General features: G+C 32.6%; 1 protein-coding gene across 1 annotated transcript in view; it reads right to left on the bottom strand.

The window, feature by feature from the left end:
• Positions 1–1,159: 1,159 nt before the first annotated feature.
• Positions 1,160–24,420, bottom strand: part of DNTT (DNA nucleotidylexotransferase) — a 267,418-nt gene continuing 244,157 nt past the window's right edge. The window contains exon 11 of the mRNA XM_048945808.1: positions 1,160–1,227. Within this exon, the coding sequence (XP_048801765.1) occupies positions 1,183–1,227 (45 nt within the window). The 3' untranslated portion in view covers positions 1,160–1,182. The remainder of the gene's footprint in view (positions 1,228–24,420) is intronic.

Genomic DNA, 24,420 nt, shown 5'->3' with positions numbered 1-24,420 from the left:
TTGTATCATATTTTTATAAAATTCCCTCATATTATATTAATATGGTAAACCTGAATATTATCTTAGCACACATATGCATGATAGGAGAAATGCAAATACAACCTTCTCCCACTAGAATATTTTAGTCTTGCAAAATTATACCTTTCCACATTTTTACTGAAATTGCATACATACATGTAAAATAAAACTAGAAAAACAGTAGTAAAAACTCTTTTGAAGTTGAGTTTGTATTTTTAATAGATATTCTCACAAGAAGAAAAATTGTGTATAATTATTTACACTGTAGGAATGAGAGCTGAGGCTTAGTACTAATAAATTGCATTATAATGACTAGAAAGAATTTGTTCAACAATTGCACAATTGATTCACCATGAAACTGAGATATAGAAGACATATAGGGGGACCTTCCATGAGCAGTGTCATAAAATATTCACAGAGTACCTCTACATTACAATTGTAACTAGAATACTGCTTCTTGGAGATGTCATTACAAAAGTACAATATTCAAAATGAACATCTGGTAATCAAATGCATGTCAGTGTAGTACTTACATGTAAAACATGATTTATTCCCAAGGAAAGATATTAATTCTAAACACAGGGCTTCCAGACTTTCTGGAAGACTAAAATATGACAGCAATGTGGAGAAAGTAGAGCTATGTGTACCAGGAGAAAAAACAGAGCTGAAAAATTGTTATAGTGAGCCTCCAAGTAATAAAACGAATTAATCAGGGATTAAGCTATAAGGTAGAGAAGAGAATAAGGATAGCACGAGGGAGGCTGTGCAGACCTCCAGGGCAAGAAGAAACATGAGAATAAAATGTTGTTTAAAGATGAGGTGAGAGAAAGAAGGTATATAAAAAAAAAAAACCCGCAATACTATTGGTACTATATAACAATTGGTAACCCTCCAATTACAAAAACAAACAAACAAACAAACAACTCAGAGACAAAATGGAAGAGAAATATGGGAATAAAGATATAGCGAATGATTACATCTGTCTTAATTAGAGACAAAAAGACAAAAGACCAACCTGAATACAAAAACTCTATTGTCAAACACTTTTTTAGCATTAGCTAGTGACAAGGATGGCATTAAAACTTGAAAAAATGTATATTGAAAATTTGGGATAATTTTGCAAAACAGTTTTAGGAGAGGAGGCGGTGACAGGCTTTCTTCTTCTCAGTACAGAGGGAAGCCAATTCCACATGAATTTACACAGGCCAGCTGTAGAAAAAAAAAAGAAAAAAGAAAAATGCTAAGGAATTGACACGAAAGACAAATTCTTTGTCTCTGTAATATAGTGCAGCTCCATTAACTTTTTCATACAGTTCAAGGCAGTAAGGATCCATTAGATCATCTATTCTGACCCTGTATATCATAGGTCATTAAATTTCATTTTCGATTGTGCTCGGCTCAGTAGTTTATTGTTAACGTATTACAGAAAAACATCTAGTCTTGATTTGAAGGCAGAAAGATGGAGAATCAAGCAGCGCCCTTGGCTTTTTGCTCTGAAGGTTAAATACCTTTGCTGCTGTGAAATTGTGCCTTATTTCTCATTTGAATTTGTTTGGCTTCAGCTTCCAGCCAGGAGTTCTTATTACAAGACTTTTTTTTTTTTTTTTTTTTTTTTTCCAGCTAGCTGAAGTTTTTATTGTTATTTTTTTTATAGATCATAAGCAAGTCACCTTTCTTGGTGAAACCATATAGAAGATTTCTATAAAGCTTTTTCTCCTGCTTTAATAACATTTCATTTTCTTTCCGATTATTACTCAAAACCAGTACAATTGTATTGGTTGTTACCTCTTTATAAACGTTCCTTCACCCTCTGTATATTCTGCGCAATAATCATTTTGACAGCATTATGCTGAAGTCTGGCTTAAACTGGGCATCTACTGAGAATTTTGAGGGATCAAACTTCAGTTTTCAGTGGTCTATATTTCCTATATACTTTATATACAAAGATATTTCCCTTCAGAGGTCAAACAACATTGTAGATTAGTTACCTCCATTTTTCTCATTGAGAGGAGAGGCTGACAGAGCTTCTTACTTGGAAACTATGGTACTAATAGGACATTGTAGGACCAAAGATACAAATGTAATTCAGCTGGAATTTTGGAATACCTGGAATTTTATTTTTCCTGATGACTTTCACAGACAGTAGGGTGACAACAAATTCTAGTTTCTCCCCCTGATCAGTCTGATCTCCATCATTTCCTCTGACACAGAATTGCCTATAAATTCCTGAAAGCAGGATGACTGTAGTATCTGATGAAGAATTTAACAAAAAATATGAATTTTTTTTAGCCTCCTCCATCTCTTCTATCAGTTACTCTTTCCTTTTCACTTGTATTAGTAATTAAAGTTTCAGGTAGAAGATTAAAAAATACAACACAACCCTTTATTTACCTTTCTATGCATGTTTATTTCTTACTTTCAAACCCTTGTCAAGAACATAGCACTCACACTTCAGCCAAAATGCTAATTTTGCTTCAGGATTTAATATAAAAAATTACAGTTAATCTATGCACAATCTACAACAAAAATCATGTTCCATAAACAAAACTTGTAGAGCAATTTATTTCTACTGATGGCTTTCACTTCTGGTTCTGCTTTGATCGATCACTCATGAATTATAACTCACGGAAATAAATGTTGTACCATGACTTATCCTCTTGTAAAATATTGTGATAATGTATTTAATTTTATCATTTGGATTATTTTCCTTAGAAGAGGGACATAAAGTTGTTGATGTATCAACACTTAAAATTCTTGTAGACCATGTTAAAATAAAAATGAAGCATCTCCACTCATACCCATTTCTGTCACCAAACATGACTATGTAAATAAATATTAAACTGTGTTTTTACAATGATGAACTCCAAAACAGGATGCATCAAAAAATCTCTTACTGAACTGGAAAAAAGTTACTACCTTAAGCATTTTCCCCAAATGACCTTCCCTTTAGAACCATACAGTATAGCATGATAAAGTTGGAAGGAACCTTCAAATAACATCCAGTCCAACTGTCTGACCTTTTCAGAGGTAACAAAGATTTAAAGCATATTGGTGAAGGCATTGTCCAAATGCCTCTTCAATGATTTCCTTAAATTCTGTTTTTCCTCCTTCTCTTAATCACTGAACTAAATGATGCTGGGAAATGAATAAAGGAAAAGTCATTCTATTTTGCAATTTCTCCCCTTAAACTTCTCACACCTCATTGTAGGTAATCAGATGTTATTTACTTACAGAGATAATTATATGAGCCAAGTACTATATGCTTGCCATCTCATGAAGTAAATGACTTGGCATTAACACGCCCTGCAAACAGCTTTTGATGTTACCTAGGAAAACAAGAGTTTTCCATTAAATTAATTACAGCAATGCAATCAGATGGCTAAGCTCCAGATGTTAAGCTTGTTTATCCTTTCAGATTTTGGGTCACTTTCTATTTTGCCACAATTCAATTCAAACAACCTGTGGATGATCAGAATTCCAGAGTGCCGATATAACAGGAAGGGTGATGAGAGTAAGTATATGTAAATACTGGGCTGTCTGGTGGGCATTACTTTCTCCCATTGCAGGATCCCATCTCCACAATCTGAACAATCCACATTTCACAAATGGTGCAGATCAATGTACATAAGAGGGAACGAATTTGCCTCAGAATTTTAAAATGTATTTAGTGATAATGGCTGACCTCTGAACCTGAAAAGCTCTGTCAAACCCTATGTAGTTCATCTCAGCTGACGTGATAGTAAAAGGAAAATATAATGTGAAGATGACTTTTGGTCAAATCAGACTGTAGAAATACAATTTCCTGAGAAATTGTCTCTGCAAACTTCTCCAGAGCTTGTCAAAGAAAGACATTGAATCCTTCTTAGAAAAATACCCTTTATTTGACAGAGCAGAATATTTGTCTAAGTGTTAATGCAAACTTCTAGATAAAACATTGTGAACAAGAATAAAAACCAAAATTGCAGACAGTGGAAAATGAATTTACTTATTCTCAAATTTATAAATAAATAGAAAATCTTGAAGATATTTTTCTTAGAATGTATAGGAGATTAAATTGAGTAGCTTTGTACACCTGATACTGCACCAATTTACATAAGCCTGCTCATTTCAATGATGTGACACATTTCATTTTTGAATGTTATACAAATATTAACTATTATTTAAGTATTGTTTTTCAAAGACCGTCAATAATGGTACAGAACAGCATTATACAGTGCTAAAGCCCTCACTCTCAAATTTTTGTCTTTGATCACACAGTAGAATTTTGAAGAATGTTTAGATATTGTTACTTTCTTTTCATTGGAGAAAAACTGCCATTTCAGAAATAGCAAAACACTAAGCGTGTAACAAAACATACAAAAATGTAAAACATGAGTTTTGGTCAATTTTCTGTTTTTTCCTACATAAATTTCTTGAATAATTTTGCCTAGAGCACTTAGTGAGTTATCCGAAGAATTCCGAAGGCAAAATATAGGAAATATTAACTTATCAAAATTTTTAAAAAGTGTTATTTTCATAGTGCCACTATTATTTATCTTGAAGAGATGAACTGGTATAATGAACTCCCGTTTTCAACAAAGAATGAAGCACTGGACAGCAAAGAAGTTTTCACTTATCAAAAAAAATGTCTATATTTGCTAAATATGTTTCCAACACTAATTCTTTGTAATTATGCTTGTAAGAAGAACTGGAGGAAGAGAATTTTTGAGTAATGTTTCTGCTGGAGGACTGAGGACCTTGATGTACAAATGACAATGCATATGATATTACACTTCAATGATGCTTCATTAGTTATTCAAAGTTGTGTGAGCTGTTTCATGCCCTGGGAAAATTGCAGACAAAGGAACTCACTCTTTGCAATTTCCTCCCCCTTCAAACTATAAAGTGTCTGATTCTGTCTCATCATGTAATACATAAAATTTAAAACAATCAGAAGAAAGCCACAAGTTTCTTTTTAATACCAGAAAACAGCTATTTTGCTCTTATGATTTGGGTCAGTTGTCACCTACATCTTTCCAGGTAATTAGCAATGAGATACAGCATTGAAAAAAAGTAGGTAGGAAGAATTTCAGAACATGCCTCTAAGGGATAGCAATAATTTAATAAGGGATAACTAGCATAGTGCAGCATAGGGAAAATTCTACCGATCTAACTTTGTGGATATTATAGTGGAACTTACAGGTTTTAACAGCAGATGAAATTACTTATTTATATTTTTAGAAAACCTTTGATGAAGTTCCTAATGACAGACTTCTATTAACTATAGAATTCTAGAGTTGGATGGTGAGAATCAGAATTTAATTAAAATATATTTAAACACCCAGAAATTTACCTCACTGGACATAGTACTTGTTCCAGTAAGGTCAATCTTCAAGTCCCTTTTTAAGCAAACATACATTGGCAGAGGAAGGTTTTTCTTCCTCGCTTAAATATAGTAATATTATAAAACAAGCTAAGTGGTCTCATTGCCCAGCATTCCTCTATAGGTTTTTAAGAAGGAAGTGGGGAACCTTCTGGTAGCTCCTATATCTCTCTCCTGATTATCTTAGGAGTCTTGGTGACTAGCAGAGTGACAAATAAATCTTAGATGATTAAATTAAATTAGATAATGAATCCAGGTTTGCAAACCTTTTCTCAGATAAATAGTTCTCAGTTACTCAATAGTAACTGAGTCAAAAGAATGTCAGTAATCTAAAAAAGTGGGAATCAATAGGAACGGTTGTATAACTGTCTGTCACTGTCAAAGTGGGGATGAATTTGACATAATGGTACAAAATAATCAGTGTACATCAAAATGCAATTGAATTTAGGTGAATAAGCAGTATATTCTACATTTATCAAAGTAGAACAAGTTCTGCTAATGCTTGGGTACATTTGAATTTAAAGGAAGGAAATGAACTCCCTCTTTCATTACACAGGGGTATGTTTGCTTTCAAGGAACTTGTGCATCTAGGAAGAAAAATATGCGACCTGCAGACTGGAATGATCTAATTACAGAGCATTCAAAATTGTCACTTCCCTTCTGAAGGAATAAAGATTATTCTTGGAAAAAATCAAATTAATTGTATGACAGTACTAAGAAACATCTCAATGTTTTCAGTAAGTACATTCAACAAATATAAAGAAACATAGAAGAAGAACTGGGTGACACATTACAGAGAAGCCCAAGTACAGTTCAAATAAACAAATTCTGATTCTAAAACATTTCACCTTGAAAATTTTAACAACATTTTGATTACTTTAAAAAATTAATTTTAAAAAGTTTCACTGCAAAAGTCCCCAAACACATAGAACTGAGATAAACAAAAAATACATACTCTTTAAATCATCTAAATTAATTACGGAAAGCACTGACATGGCTACTACCTGTGAGTTGCAGAAATTACTGGTTTTCATTGCAAGCAGATAAACTGAACAATAGGATTCTTCTTGTCTATTGTTCATTTTGTCTTTAACTTGAATGTGGCAGGAAAAAAAAACAGTAGGGAGAGCAAATAAGGAGATAAGTACCATTATACAGAGGACAGAGCATCCTGTCTGAAAGTATAAGTACTTTCTTTAATTATTTGTAGTCACTGATGAATGACACCTATATCATCTGAGGAAATTGCTTGGATTCTACTGTTAAATTTACTAATCATTGATGACAGTAGCATTTTTAAATTTGTCAGAGGGGAAAACTGATAATATCCTGAAAACTTCCTTCTGATATCCCAGGAAGTAATGTCAGCAAAAGGAAAATTCCAAATATTTGAACCAATTGAATGTCTGGGCAATGATCTGAGAAAGCTGTCTGAAAATCAGCATTCTGATACTTTCTAGCTTAAGCAGCCCTTCCATACAGTTAATCAAATGAAATCCACTTCCATCATATGGTGCAGTTTCAAATTACATTAGAAACACCCAATGACAAGTTGCTACGGAAAGGAACAGCTCTGCCTGCACCTTTCCCATCCTTTGCAAAATAGCAAATCACTTCTATCCAGACTATTCTACTTATGATCAAACAGAACTTCACTCTGCAACAAATTTAATACTAAAAATGTAAAATAAAAGTACACCAAATATTTGATTTCCATCAGATCTCAAATTTGTGTTAGAATAAAGGAGAATGAAGAGTTCATTTGGGGGAAAGCCTATTGATAGGTAGGTCTATGCATAAAATGCCTCCTATGATTCCTCAGATAGGATTAATCTTTCCCAGAGTTAACAATTAGGTCCACAAAGTCATCTGGGAATTTAAATTTTTGCTGATATTTGCACCTACTGAGCACCTTTCAACTCTCACTGAAGTCAATGAGGAATGAAGGAACTCACTGCCACACAAAGCAAAACTTCCTCTGAGCCAAAATCTGAGATCTGAGACATCAGAAACAGAAGGCACTTGTGGACTTACAGTCTCTAGCTGCTCTGGTGCCATCACAAGTTTTGCCTGATTTAGAGATACACAGACTGAATTGGTTGGCACATCCTTTGAGACACTGAGCATCTCTTTCTCCCCGTAAACCTGAGCCAGGCTGAAACGCCATGTATTATTTACACGTTCATACAAGTTACTCACTTTAAAAAGAAAAAAAAAAAAAAAAAAAAGAGAACCTTGAAACTTTCCTTAACAGATAGGCAATACTAGGGGCTTGTTTATTTGAATTATCTGAGTGAACACAGGTTTATGTAGAGAGGGAGAAATGTAACAGGAAATACTGGAGAAAAAAATGTAACATTTTTACTAACATTGTCAGCAAACTAAACACATGCTGTTACTTGGATCATCAAAACATATCTTCAAACTAATGAGATCTAGCACATCATCTTATAAAGCCCAAGACTGCTGGCAGTTTGCAAAATGAATTAAGAGACAAAACTCATCCCAAAGGAATTTACAGTGTAATTTTAGAATGACACAGGGTAACACAATGGCAAAGAAGAAAATTAGGGACAGGAATGATAAGTACTAGCTGGTGTTATGGTATGCATGTTTTAATGTTTGCTTCAGATCGTTAGATACAATAACGTCCTTTCTCCTCTAGTTCTTTTAGTGCTGCCACTCTTCTTTGACTGATACTGTGTAAAATAGAAGTTTTTTCTTATCAATACTCAAACAGGTGAGCCAAACATCTTCAGTCTCATTATTTCTGATGGGATGCTTCTTTTCCAAAATTATTTCACCATATTTGCTAGAAGTATTAATATCCCTCATCTAGACAGAATAAAAAAAATTATATGAGTACTATAACTACACTTAGGTGTCAGATAGAAAACAGTTCCAGCAAAACAGCCAGCAAAATATCTGTAATACTATATCTACTCAGTCTGAGGCAACAGAAATTCTTATTTTCCTTTCATGCATCTCTCTACTTGAAAAGAATTGTAACTTTTTCCTTCCAGTCATCCTTTCCTTGCACATAGTAATGTTTTTGCCTTTTAAATGTTTTTACAATACATCCATTCCAATTATTTTTTTAACTTTTTTTTCCTAGCATATATCTCTACACAATTCCTGCCATAATATTTATTTTGTGAAATTACTCTTTTTCAGTATTTCTACCTTTTCCCATTATTTACATTACTTCTGTGACAATCAGCTGTGACTTCTTTTCCTTCATGATGGCAAGGAGTCTTCTCACGTAGCTTCCTAGAACTTTAAACCTCACTAACATCTCCCACTCCTCAAATGAATACAGTGTGTAGAAGAGTGAAAGTGGTCATATGTTCCCATTTTGAAACAAGAGATGTTACAGAAATCATATTCAGAAAGATAGCTTTCCTCACTATTTATGAACTATTATTTTATACAAAGTTTGAGGAAACAAATGCATACCATATTCTTAGTGCAAACATTACTACTACATTCCCAACAAATATTTTTCTTACAATTTTTTCTAATTCTCAAGGTACTTCGGAATAGAAATGTTCTTCCCTAAGTCAGTGAAACTTCACATATGGAGTATAATTAATAAGGAAAACTAGAAAAAAAAATTAACACATATGTGCACTAAATAGAGTTTTTAAACTTTGACTCCAAAACAGAAATTCATGATAAATCAATAGAAAAATGTCAATCTTGCAGAGATCTGTCTTTGTATGCTATTAAAAGAGTATATAAATATGAAATAAAAATTACACTTCTGGTAGCAACACGTTGTAAATAACTTTTAATGATACTAAACTTTTCATTGACAATTCTATTTGCTAAGGTATGGTTAACATTAAATAGGAAATACTATGTATTTTATATATACTATACTATGTATTTTTTCAGAACACAGAAGGAAGTCCTTTGGAAGGAGAGGTTACTCCTTTGCCATGAAGACAGATAATTTCCTATCAGGAAATTTCATATGTTCTTGTCAGGCTATTTTTGGTTGTTTGTTGAAACACTGCTGTCCTGCTCTGCAATGTGACGCCCCTAAGAAGGGTTTCAGCTACTATCAACTATTAATCACTTGCATCAGAACTGACAATTACTGATGAAATTTTGAAAGACATTCCTTATAAACCAGGATTGCCTTAAACTATCTGAAGAGTGCTGCATGGCGCTACAGCAATTTTTCGATTCAACACAGACACATTCTGTTAATGAGTGCTCTGCTTTGTATAGATCAACATTTTATTTAATTCGACTTTTACTGCACTGTGCTTGCACTTTTAAAGCATTACATAGATTTCAAAGGGTATAATATTTAACATCTATGAGTAAGCTTTTAAGTGAAGGCTTGACATTTCCAGTATGAACCACTATCAATCTCAAAACAAAAAATTAGATTATTGTATGCGCTGTGTGATTAATTTGTATTTCAGTAAAACACACAACTAGGCGTACTATCCACAAATGTGTCCAGGCATTACATTGCATTAACAGCATACAATGGCCAGTTTTAGGGCTGCTGCATTGAGCAACCTTAGGTTATGTAATAACAATATGTAACAATGGAATCTTTCTGATTCAGCAAGTTGGTTCAGGCTTGCAGGGGAATATTAAACACTTCTTTTTAGTGAACATCTATTGCCCACATTTTTTTATATGTTTTTTTACCCTACAGAAAAGAAGGCTGCAGGGAAACCCTATATCAACCTTCCAGTACTTAAAGGGGCTGATAAGAAAGATTGTGAAAGACCTTATCAGGGAGTGTAGCAACAGAACAAGGGCTTTGGGCTATCTCATTTAATGGGTGGCAACCCTCTCCATGACAAGGGGGTTAAAACTTTATGGTCTTTAATGTCTTTTCCAACCCAAATCATTCTATGACTGTATGATTACATTTTGTAAGTTCACTACATTATCACCCACCAAAAAAGAGGAGGAAATGAGAAAGATTTGACCAAACCAAAACCTCTGAAAATAAGTTACAAACTTTCTATTACTGTCAATGTATTCTTCTTTAGATTTCTACATGGCTTTGATAAGAAAGGAGATTAAAAACAGCACATGAAAAAAAATCTACCAGAATTTAGAATAAAAACAGAAATTTGCATTCATCCTTACCTAGCATGGATGGGACTATAGATATTAATGACAGTGATTTCCAATAATTGTTCATTGTTTAAAAACAAAACAAAACACAGAAATATGAACTGCTCATTTATTCTTTAATCTTTAAATAGGATTCACATATGAGAATTAAGCTTTAAGTATGTGAATCTTTTCATATATATCAGTGTGTAATTACTCTCCGTTTAATAATGGTGCTGTCATTCCATTCTTCAATACAGCATTACCCTTGCTAATAATGGGCAAAAGCTTTGTACTAAACTAGAAAAGCTGTCAGCACCAAGGCTTGCCAGTCTTATTCTGTCTGAACTTTTCTTCCATTCTCTGAAGGTTTCTTTTACTTTTGACAAGTAAAATACAAGTAATGTTTACCAGTAGCATTATTCTCTCAAGTATACCACATCCACAGCTAACCTGTTTAATTTTTATCTTTGTGTGATAGCACAAAGTGTTTTAACACTTACAGTAGTAACAAACAGTTCTTCTATATAGAATGCAAAAAAACCGACAAGACAAAAACCAAAAAAAAATAAATACAAACAGAAGTCTCATTATATTTATAGACTTGTCCTAGAGTTTATAAGTCTGAAGACTACACTTTATCATTCTATTTCTTCTAGTCCTGCTTTTTATTTCTAGGTGTGTTTGAAAGTAGAGGGATGACTGATTGATCAGATAAACAATTCCAAACAAAAAATGCTATCAGTTGTGGCTATTCTGGAGAATAATTTTCTTGTTACTATCTAAACAGTAAAATAAAAGGATAGATACTTTTTGTGATAGTTTCAAAATGGAAGTGAGACAAAGAAGATAGTAGATCGATAAAGAAATCAGTAACATTAACCAAAGGACAATACATGATATTGTTAATTACATAAGCATTTTGCAATAAGAAGGGAAATAAACAGAAAACTAGTCAAAGCTACAAACAAATGTATCTAATAGAGGAAAAATAGGGAGAATTACATAAGAGAGAATCCTTTCTAGTGAATTCAGATGTTATGATCTTCAGATGTTACATACTTCAGCCAGGATTATTGTAAACTCTTTTTCTTAAGAAAATTACCAACCTTAACTCAGCTGTGATTAGCTTGAAATCCAAAGCAAGCAAGACATTATAATGACAGGACATCAGTTCTGTACTCTGTTCTCTACAGGGGTTTTCCTTTGAATACATTAACTCTGTAATTAGAAATTCAGGAATTGAAGCACTCTCAATACACTTGGACCAAATTACCCGATAGGTCATCTGTTTTTATAAACACATCAACATAGAAAAATAAAAAGTGATGCTTCAGTGATTCTTGAGACAGAAAAAGCAAGGTGATGAAGTGAAATAACATAGATTCAACACCTCTGATATGGAAGAAATAGATATTAGTCACATAACACTAAGCAAGTAACCATGAAAATCCCATATCATTTCAAAAATATTTTCACAGGCTACATTTCAAGAACAAACAGATACAGACAACATTGCCAAACCAATAGGTCTCACCTATCAACCATCCAAGAAGTCTTTGCTTGGTGTGTACCAGAGCTGTCTTCTGGCCTCTTTATGCAGGTTAAATTTCTACAGAAAGGGTACATGAAAAGTGGATGGTATGCCTCAAGTTTATCTAAACAAGTAGGTAAACAATAACAGATGCATGCACTTGGAGACAAGTGCCATTGAAAACAGTAGCGTTGATATTAACCAAGAACACAGCAAATTCATACTGTCTTGAAAAAAATATTTAGTAACCATTAATTGGTTTTGGAGTGATTATATATGGATTATGTATGAATTTAAAATTAAACACATGACTAACTGCTCTCAGCAGGAGAAATCCCTGTGAATTTTGGAATTTAGCCAAAGTTACTAAGAAAGTGTTGATAGAATAATAAAAATGCCTTTGGATTTTTTATTTTGATATAAAGCCTTTATTTTGATGGCAAAATGATTCTTTCAAAACATGGATCCAGCATGAAACAGAAAGCCTTCTTAAACACTGCAATGTATGTAGCAGGTATATAACTCACTGTACAACTCAGGCAATTTACACACCTTTGAAATGAAGACAGAAGGTACAAGACACAAAAATGTGTGCTTGGGGTATCATTTAAAACATGTTTGGAACATAATTTAAAATGCCTGATTTCATCTATAAATAAAATTAGGAATGAATACTTAGCAGAAAATTAAATTGTTCGTATCTGTATATTGATGGAACATTAAATGCCAAACGTGTGCCGCATCTTGCAGGATTAATTCTTTAGGCTTGGAGACAAGTGCAACTTGCACATAACAGAATACTGGTGATTTCATGCTCTTGTAATTTCTACTAAACCAAATGTTATTTCTTTTTAATAGTGTGCTGGGAAAATCTTGAATGTGCTATATCTAGTCCATTTATTTTGGTTCTCTGCAGCTGTATTTTTATGTCCTCAATTATTTAAGTATTTCAATACAATCTAATGTTGTTTGCCTTGTTGGTTTTTTTCTTTTTTCCTGTATTTTTCTCAGGTGATACTAATTCTCATATGTTGAAAAAAGTAAGGTCTATATTGTTTTGGTGACAGACTGAAAAGAGTATCTCTGTGTACTCCAGATCCTTGTTTAAAAGGTTAAATTCAAAAATTAAAATTTAAAAAGTCAAATTTAAAAAGTTAAAGTTCAAAAATTGTTAATAGTTCAAAATTCTACTCATGGCCACACAGGATTTCAATTTCACCAGATCTCCTTGGGAATAGCAGTTTGGCTGAATTCAAAAGAACTCTGCCAATTGAACAAAACTGCAGTTTTCATTATACATAAGGACAATGATATAAATTCATGAAAGCATTATTGATATCCATTCCAATTAAGTGGAATACTTCTCCCACCATAAAATTGAATATCATTCCATAAGTATTACATACATTATATGTTTATATTATATTACTATATGAATTATTTACCTATTGATACAGCAGCCAGTGGAGCAGCAACAAGGCTATATGCTATAAAGCTCAATAATAAAAAAAAAATTAAAAACTGGAGGTAGGTGAGCTGGGAATATATTTCACCTACTGCTCATATAATACTTCCTGTCATTTCAAGTTACAAATAACGAAATGAATTTTCACAGGCAATTAGTTGCTAGAAATACCTGTGAAAGCAAGTCTACTCCCAGTGTCTCTAAGTAATTTAGACCAGCAGGTGTTGAGGAAGCAGTACATCCTCAATAACAAAGAAAAAATTTTCATGGTACCATTGTAAGACAAAAAAGAAATTCATTTCATGAGTACAAAGCCTATTATTTCTATTTTACTTTTAGCCAAAAACTAACCAACTGAAAAAGCTATTCTCACATAATCCATATCACTCTTCGGAACTTTGTAAATCGTTCTCCTCAGTTGGAAGACTATTTCACTATGCAGTAAAATGAGTATTAATTACACCATAAAAGAGTAACCCAATGAAAGAGTAAACAGAGCTCTTTTTCCAAGAGTAAAATAAAAGAGCAATGCAGAGCAGAGCCTTACTGCAAGAACCACAAAACATCAGAATATGGTTCAGATTAGTGTCTTTAAGGGAGAAATCCCAGAATATTTATTTGAAAATAGCAAACTGGCATGGCAGCATCATATAAAAACTGTGAAAAAATGATGAAATACATTTATCAGTGTATGCTTACACATTTAAAAATATGTGTGCTTGCATACAGAACATTTTTAAGACAAGAACTGTGATTTTGTGATCTGGCAAGTATTGGATTCATAACAATATTCTTAAGTAGAGCTGACATCCTGTTTTCTGTTGTAGCACCTATTTTAAAAAAGAAAGGCACTCCAGTGTGCATCTGCTATTTTGGGATGACTGAAGTTAATCAAAGTCCAGAACTGTACCCAGAAATATTTCTATCCCTCATATATAAGTACAAAGATTTTTTAGAATGAGGTTTCTCAACGGTAAAAAGCTGATTCCCTAAAATCAGCCACTCTACAAAGATCATAGCTTAATTGAGAGAATCTAGATCTTCCTGTTAGAACTGGATCTAGCTGCGTAATATTCACAGAGTAATTTATGACAAAATGGTTTCTATAGTATTTGACAAATGATAGAAATATTAATTTGTAAATGGAAACTATAATAGATATAATAGACAATTAGAAATATGACTTTATGACTATTAACTATTTCAATAAAAAAATTTAAAGCTGTTGGGTTTCCTTTGGAAAGTCTTATGACAATATCCTTTGGATATTTAATGTGAGTAAATGTAAATTCTCCTTATCTGGAAAAAGAAAAGGTTTTAAATTTTGATGTATATTCTGTAGATTTCATTTACTCTGAGATAGAAATATCTATACAAATAATAGATATGGATTGGAATGAGTCATTTTTTATTTGAATGAAAATAAAGAGTCAAGTATAATTTTGATACAGCAGATTACTGAGGAGAAATTATGATCACTGCTTCACTACATGACTCTAAAGTTCCCATGCGATTTCATTGTGGATAATGGCCCTAGTGTAATGTAAATAATGCATTAACTCATTTTTTACATTATGCAAATAGTTTGAGATATATTTCTCTATAAACAGTGAAATTTGGTCAGCGATTATAATATTCATAATCTGTGCGATAAGTCCTCCAAAAACAAAGAAGCTTATCTATGGGAAATTGAAGGAATGTAGGAAAGATAGAATTGAAAGAATTCAGGATTCGTTTTTCCTATTTAAGAATTTAGCTGAGATGTTATTTAGAAGGCTAATAACCATAGATTCAATCTGTTGTTTTAAATAAATAGAGAAGGCTTAGTTAGCCTGTGAGTCTGCTTATGTATGAGATCGCAGAATCACAGAAACACAAAGGTTGGAAAAGCCCTACAAGATCATCCAGTCCAACCATCCAACTATCACTAATAGTTCTCACTAAACCATATCCCCTAACACAATATCCAAACATTCCTTGAAAACCTGCAGGGTCGGTGACTCCACCACCTCCCTGGGCAGCCCATTCCAGTGCCTGACCACTCTTTCAGAGAAGTAGATGACTACCTGGTGAACATTTACAAGGATTTCATTTTGGTAAGGATCTCACTTTAAAGTATGTAGAATGAATTTGGGCATGGATTCAAACTCACCTTGTTGCTTAACACCTGGTATGCCTATATGGGGACTGCTGGGGCAATCTCAGCTGCTGAGATTGTGCACAACTCTCCACAGAAACTGAACATCTGATGATACCACAATTTACTAGCCAGAAATAGAACAGTTCTCTTCAGTCCAGTGAAGTCTCACATAGGATCTAAGGTCATCTTATCATATGAAAAAGCACTGAAACATCTTCACCTTTGTTTTAATTCACAAAAAGATATTAGCTTCACAGCAATATTCTATATACTTTTTGAGGCGTGAATTTATGAAACTAATGAAAAACTCAAAATCTGAAATGCAACCTGAAGTATTACAAGGCTTCATCTATTAAAATAAATAAATAATAAATAGAGTGACTTCAATGTGGAATTCAAAAATTGAGAAGTATTAAAAAGAAGCAGTACAGTTTCTCCCTTGCTGGTTTTGGAATGACATTTATAACAAGCACAACTCTGATTAAACATTCACTATGCATTGAATATAAAAATATGAAAAAAAATTAAAACTTACTATCATGTAACAGATTTGTGTATACCAGCTATAGCAATGTAACCAATAGGAAAGAATTCAATGCTTTCCTTGCCTAAGGAAGGGCTCAGCCTTTCATATTAAATCATACTGTACATCTTTTATTCAATGAAATGTTCATTTGTTTTTCTTTCCTATTATTTTATCCTTCATTTCTTTATTAGATTTTTACTGTATTTCTTTTTAAAAATAATAAAATTCCTTAATTCTATTCCACCATCTAGAAATTTTACAATTTGTTTCTATATCTTTTCAATGTAACAATTTATCATCTTCACAAAGATTCATCAAATTAAGATAGACAAAATTAATTCACTTCAGTCATTAAGAATAAAGAAAGTTTTCAATCAACTTATAATCACAAAATTTCATTATTTCTACCAATAAATTATACATTCATATCATACATAGATTAGATATTAGATTTAATCAATCACAATTTGTAATCCATTTGAATTTTTGAATGTTACTTAATTTTCTTTCTAATAGACATAATTCCTATGTGTTGCAAACTCCTAATTTGTGACAAAAAGTAAACAAAAACAAAATATGCAATTCAAAACATAGGAATACTGTTAACCAATTTGACTTCTTTTATAAGAATAGCATATGTGATATGAAACCATTTTTCCTGTAATATAGGTAAGGTGAGTTCTCACCTCACAGGTGTGTTTTTAAGCAATTATTTCTCAAAGTTATGTGTTTTTCTGCCTCACAGTAACAGTCAGACTCCTCCTTTATCACTGAAATAAGTGAGTAAATATGCAAGTTGTATAAAAACTGGCAAAAGTGAAAAATCTCTGAAACTCATTTAATATCCTTCAACACCTTATGTCCTATATAAAACCAACCAACACCCTATATATAGGGAAAATGGGGAACACTAAATTTTAAAACTTGAATTTAAAGGATATATATTTGAAAATAAATCACAATTGTTCTAATTCCTTCTGTTACTCTGTGGATAACACCAGCTTTGACTCCTCTCTCAGGAAAATTGCTGTGAGTCCACAAGTGAACCTTAAACAGGAAAATAATTTGGTATTGGAGAAAGAAAGGGCAATTTTCCTATCACTTGACGCAATTTTACAGGTCATCTATAAATATAAAACAAATTTATCAGAAAGCTGAGATACCTTTTTGCAGGATAATAATTTTAGAGGAACATTGCCTCTCAACAGGAAAAGTCTAAAAAGAGTCTTGAATTTAAACTCTAAACTCTAATTTAAACTCATATACATTTAGTTTAGGTAACTGATTTTTCTCTCTGTTTGATACTTTTGTCTTAGTCATATTTATTTTTGAATGCTTTCATAAAACAAATGTGCTTTGTGTCAATGCTTTTTTTCCTTCTCAGCTAATCTAATATAAAAAAAATAACACACGCAAAAAAAGTTAATTCCCAGAATTCAGTCTAGTAATGACTCAGTTCTACATAGCAGGAGAAGCCTCTCTGAACAATAAATTGATATGATTAAGGTGCACTTTACTTCAAAGGTACCAATGATAAACAGAAGAATTTGGAATTCCCTCGCTATAGGGGCTTTGTAAAAGAAAAGTCCTATTAAAACATCATGTTATGCACTTGATCTTTTAAATCCATTCAAACTTTTGAATAAACAACAACTTACAACCATGATTATGGAAATTTCCGGACATTAATTTAGTCATGTTACCTATGTCAACTGTAGAGCCTAGAATATGTTTCAGAATTCTCCTATTGTTCTACTGTGATAGTAGACAATAATTTAGTAAATAGACTTCACTGAAAAAATTGTTCTATTTTAAGGTTAAATATATAATAATTATACACAAGATGTATAACCAGAAACATTTCACAAAACAAAATGTTCCTACAAGGGTCTAGTGCAGGCAGAAGGCAAATGACACAGCTTTGATGAAGCATATGTATACAGAACACACACATTCTTTCTCACTGTTACCATTTGTTGAAGTACACTTTTATAATCAATACATTGTCCTTCATCAACCTTTGTCTTTGGGTGTTTTCTGAATATGGGACAAGAAAACTTTCTCTTTACCTGCCTTTCTAAAAATATTTGTTTCTAAAGCTTACTGGGTTCATGAAAATAGCATATACATATCAGACGTGCTCCATCATGCAAGAAAATCTACACACCAGGCAAAATAAAGAATAAATGTTATTTGTATCACAATCATCTAGAAAATTTTCCATTTTGGCACAATTATATTTTGTTTTGTTTTTCCAATTATTAGCAAGTTTGTTTTAAATTTAATAGAATAGACAAACTCAACAGTTTCTGAAAAATACTGAAGAATTCTAACATGTTTTAAAAGCTCTAACAATGTGATATTACTCCTGAATTAGTAAGAATATTAGGCACCTTTACCAAGAAAAGGTTATCAGAGTATGTGACCTCAATATTGATAGTAAAGTTCTGGTCCAAACGATACAGAAAGACTGATGAATATCTACCACATTTCACTAGACTATTGTAGTTACTAAGCTGAGTTTAAGAACAGAATGCAGTAGAAAATAAGTTATGTTTTTTTAATGAAGTGATTGATAGTAAAGCTCCACTGCAATTATCTGAAGAGATAGATCAATAGTCCAATACACTAAATGAGTAAGTTAATGTTATTAGCCACCATAAAATTTTGTGAAAAATATTGGCAATTATATGTCAGCATCTGAACATTCATCATAAAGAATTGAAATCAATCTGAAATATTACTTAAGTGCTTTAGCTTCTTTCTCTCAAGAAAGATAGTGCAAGATAATTACAATATGCTCCATTTGAATATGAACAGTCATATCCATCTTATTTCATTTATTTGTCATAGGAATCAGGTCCTGACAGTTTATTTTCTAAGGGCTATAATTCACACATTTGGTTTTGCTATAATTTAGAAAAAAAGCAATCTGTAAATTTAGTGAAATTATTTCAAGAATATAAAAAGCTTTCAGTACTTAATACTGAAAGTATTTATTCCATCAAATTATCTGGCACTTGATCAAAAGAAGAGGTAAAGGGATATTGAATGCAGAGAAAAATAACCACAGAAAAGCAGACTGTGTATACTTAGCATTTGTCTGGTTGAGTTAAGAATGTTTCCAATGATTTATCAACCTTGTTTTTGTCCAGCTGGTGAGCCTCTAACTCCCTAGCTGGCTGGAGCGATCCTTCAAGAGCACGTGACAGAAGCTTTGACAAAGTCGAGATAAATGTATCAGTGTTTCTCCTTCAAACACAAAGCCAGATAACACACCGTAGAAGGCAATTGGGTTAGTCAGGCAAGAATTGTCCTTGGGAAATCCACACTGAATGTTCAGCATCTCTTTCCTGTTATTTAGGTTCCTTGACATGGCTTGCAGGGGGACATGTTCCAGAATTTCGCTGTGATCTGTAGGCAGTATGTAATTCCTCACCTTCAGCTCTTTTACCTTGAAGGGCAGTGTGACACTTGCTTTTTTTCTAGTCATGGTGAAACCATCCTTGATTGCCACAATCTTCCAAAGCTGATCATGAGTGTACAACTGCCTCAGCAAAAATTTTTTTTTTTAAAATTCCAGTTTGAATGGTCCTATAAACGTGTATATATGTCATTTTAAAGTACTTTATGCCTGCTGTACTTCAAAGTCTTTATCAGTAGAGTAAGAGTAAACTTTACTCACTAAGGAGGATTTTAATATTTCCACTATGCAAGTATTCAGTATTAATCCCAGACTGGAATCTTGTATGTTTGTGGATAATACACACATTGTCATATTTCTAATAGTTAGCACAATTGTCTATTGCATTAGTATTGAAAGGTCCATTTTCAGGTCCCGGGGTTGGGTAAACAAATATACAACTTTGCACGTACTAAAGGATAAGAAGATTCTAATGATCGTTATCAATTTCTGTTGTATTGTAGAACTTTGTCAGACCATCCTATTTTCTATTACAGAAAATCAATTCATATATGCAAAACTTTACAACCTTCACACACAACCTCTATTGAACTGCAGAATTGCAGCTACAAAAATAAAGAAATCTATTGCAAATCAAAGCAGCAAAGTGAAAGCTACAACATAATTCTAAAATACAAGTTTTCAATATGAGCATATAAAAAAGAAAATTATACTAAGTATACAAACAGACATGTAAAAACAGGAGGCATTTATACGCATCACTTTTCCTACTATATCTTTGGTCTTTCATACTTTATTGATGCTTTGTAGGTATTCAGTTTTATATGTGAAAAAATTATAACTATATCAGACTGCGTAATATAAATGCATCTTAAATTACAGTTATTGTTATCACAAGTATTTATTTTATACAGATAGCCATGTGGACTTGCAGGAAAAAAGAGTGATATGAAGTGAAGAAAAAAGGTTTACAATCCACACCAAAAAAACGTTCTTGACCTAGACTCGGAGCAAGTATTGCAAAAAAAGTGTGTAATCAAGAGGAAATTGCCTTCTTTCAGTCAACTGACTCAAAAGAGGGCAAACATAACCTCTGCTTATGAATCTGTGCCTAATTTAGCATGGAATTACACTTAGATTCTGAAGAGGAAATCTGAGCATAAAGAGATGGAAAGAGTTACAGACCTTTCCTTTTTTTCCTTCCCTAGCCTTCTAGGGCTTCATTAATAGAAATCCAATGTCCCCAAGAATAATATTGTCAGAATTCTTTAAGGATTTTTAACCTGACAGGCAAACTATCCCTAGTTATTACCTTTAATATTGTTAGATTTTTCTGTTAAAAAAAAAAAAAAAGTTAAAAGTCCCCAGAAATAATCCTGAAATAATTACACAGCATACATGCTTTTCCCTAGTGATAAAGAAAATACGCCTCAGGTTGTAAATGGAAACCTCTGGCACTGATGGCAACCTAGTAGGTAATTTCCAGCTCTTCTTTACAAAAGGATATAAAGAATCTGCATTTCCATTATGAAGAAAGCACCTTTGGTTATATGAATTAAAATGAAATGCAAAACAACTTCTGTACTAGCTAGAGCAATAGCATTGCCAGTAATTGCAACTTCCATGCATTTAGAATGTAGGTAGTAGAAGGAAAAACAGAACAGGTGCAACACCTATAAAATGAATTGAGAACCAAAGTTTTCCAAATCTCTTAAAAAAAAAAAAGTGTACCTTTTGTTTCTTTTTAAATCATGCACATAAGACTGTGCCTTTTGTAAAACTTCTAGTCAAGAATGAACTTCTAGTCAAGAAGATCCACTGTGGAGTACAAAGACCATGGAACAGAACTGTTTCATTGGAAGAGTTTCATTGAAATTCTGATAAAATACTCTTTTCTTTTTAACAGGAATACCTACAAATTGATTTCACATTAACTCAGTTTAAAGGCAGAGGAGGGGAAGTATTTCTATATCAGCACAATATCAGTTTTGTCATTTTGGAGATAGAATATTCCTTTTTTATTATTATTTTTGAACTTATTCTGTATTTTAAAAAAAGTCAAGATGAAAGAAAATTACTTAAAATTTAACAAAGTGTAATGTTTTTATCCACATATGAATTTTTATAGAAAATTTAAATTGCTTTCATCCTATATTCCACAAAGAAAAGTCTGAAGTAATAGAAAAAGATTTGTATTTCCTTTATCCTCTAGCTAGTGCCTTCCTCAGTAGTAACTTTGCATACAACCTTGGGAAAAGTTTTTAATCTCACTCAATTCTGTCTGGGAGAGTAATAGTTCCTCAGTTGAGTGCTATGGATTGGAAATTAATTGGTTTTCTGAAACGTTCTTGTAATACAGTGGTATCAGCACAGCATACCAGAAATCATTTGAGCATAATTCTTCAAGAATTTGAGTCTCACAATTTCTTAAATAAAGCCAAGTCATTTCTCCAGTAAAACTTAACTGGAACACTCTCCTTTACTGGCTTTCTGAAATGAATGAGCTGGACCCCGTTCTTCATGCTACCACATCCTTAAGACAACATCATTATATAAAATCAGAAAATAAAAAACCCAATTTCTTCCATTTAATAGTATTTTCATTTGCAAATTACTAAGATGATATTTGAAGATCTGCAAAAGTAACATCTTAATTCAGTAGAGAAAGCAAGAAGCAAATTAAGCAGGTTTATTCTCTACCAAGTATCACCTAAGGACTCATTAGTGTGATTTACATGATTCATTGACCTATTTAAGTATGAACATTATGAAATCCATGCCTTTCCTATTTGTTTTTAAAATACAAATGGGTTAAAGTTTTTCATATCTAGAGTCACATTTTCTAGAAATACAGAACTTTATTTGTACATTGCACTAACTGAGAAAGCTGGATAGTGAGCGAGGGCTCACTGAAGTTTAGCATGTTTTTACTTCCTGATAATTATTTCAACTGAGCAACAGACCTTATGAATTCAGTGTATACGTGCAGGTAGTTGAGTGTAAGCTACAGCTGTTCACCAGTAGTCTGGGATTCAAAAACCTGGAATACTCTAAACCATAACTTAAATATCATAAGATATCTGTATATTTAGTTAGTATCATACCATGATATTTTATCTATCATCTCTCTGCAGACAGACTCAATAACTCCGAATAACATTTATGAGATTTAAAATCTTCTGCTGTTAAAGTAACTAAGAGTTAAATCAAGCAGACTACTCAATGAGATGCTGTTGAATGAACCTGAGTACAGAAATAAACAGTTCGGTCACTGACTGCTGTAACCTAATGAATGTATACACATTATCTTCCAGAAAACCCTCTTCTTTTCTGCCAGGACTGTTGATACAGATGAACAAACTCAACCCATCATTATCCATAGATAAGCATATTGATACCTTTTCAGACATACATGAATCATACAATATTTGTTAAATACCGAAGCAGAGATTGATAAATCTTTAGAACAGGAACAATAGTCTCAGCATGCACAGGCCTAACAGGATAATACTCAAAGTTTGTCATTTTTTGATGCTATCACAAGTTGCACTGTAAAAAAAAATAAATATATTATCAGTCCTAAAGGTAAGAATGAAACATTGTTGTCATTTCTTGTGACCTGCATCATTTAGCCTATAGTTTGCACTAGAATAGTTGTATCAACCTTGTAACTTTCAGAATTTTCTGTAACTCGTTAAAAACAACCAAAAAAAATAAAATCTCATCAAACTACCAAAACCATATATCCATACAAAAAAAAAAAAACACTCTCCAGATTGAAATACATTAAGAAGTGAAAAGCACACCCACTGTATTACTTTTCCAACTCTGATAAAGTATGCATTAGGTAGCTAATCTAAATTTTTCCTGGTTTCAGATTCCAGCCACCAGGTCTTTTTTATACCTGTACCAGATAAATTAAAGAGCCCTTTGCTATCACAATCTCTCTATGGGAATACCAATAGGTATTTTAAATTGCTTCTTATTTTTCCTTGAATAAAATAACTAGATATAGCTTCTTTCATTCCAAGTCAGATTTTCTGTCCTTGAACCATTGCTGTCACTCCAGCAGGAACATGTTCTAAATTTTTAGTGTCTCTTTTAAAGCATGGAGGGCATACCCATAATTGTCTCATTAATGCAGTGTAGTACAGCATCACTCATTTTACTCAGGATTTGCCTACTTGTATACCAAGGAATCTTGTTACAGCATTACGTTAGCAAGTCTTAAATTCCTAGCTCTGAACTATGATCCCTAAACCCTTTTGGTATCACTACTACCTCAGAAATAGATCACTTTCTCTTAGAGTAAGAGTATGTTTTTTAAAAATTGAGGATGTAAGCTCAAGCTGGAAATTATCTTTCTTGCTCTGTTATATATCTCTTGTGTAATTTTGGATAAGTCTATTCAGATTAAAAATCTTAATGTTATTTCAGTGTGAAATTCAAAATATATCAGTGGGAGTTTGTTATCCTAATTATTTCTGAGGTGAGAAGGGTAGTCAAACTATCCAACTTTAGGTTTAAAACTTAAATTTAAAAGTAGTGAGATTTGTTATTCAGTACTTCTGTCACAAGAAAAACATTCCCTGTGTAAACTGTCCCACCCAAAATCTCAGCCTCTTTACCAACTCCAGATGACTAAGTCCCTAAACCAACACTATGCATAACTTCTACACACTGATAAATTAAATCCATTGAATGCATCAGTTTTTCAGCTGGTATACCAGAGGTTTATTGTACTAATTCAGCTGTTATCAAAGAAAGATTGCTTTGATAATACACTGTAGTTATAAATTAGACCAGTGCCATCATGAATATACATTATAAAATATTTGTCTCCAGTATTTAGTGTAAGAGCCT

This window comes from Lagopus muta, chromosome 5 (genome assembly GCF_023343835.1).
Source record: "Lagopus muta isolate bLagMut1 chromosome 5, bLagMut1 primary, whole genome shotgun sequence".
Classification (NCBI taxonomy): Eukaryota; Metazoa; Chordata; class Aves; order Galliformes; family Phasianidae; genus Lagopus; species Lagopus muta.
The sequence above is the reverse complement of the archived record's forward strand: the minus strand, read 5'-3'. Positions and strand labels throughout refer to the sequence as shown.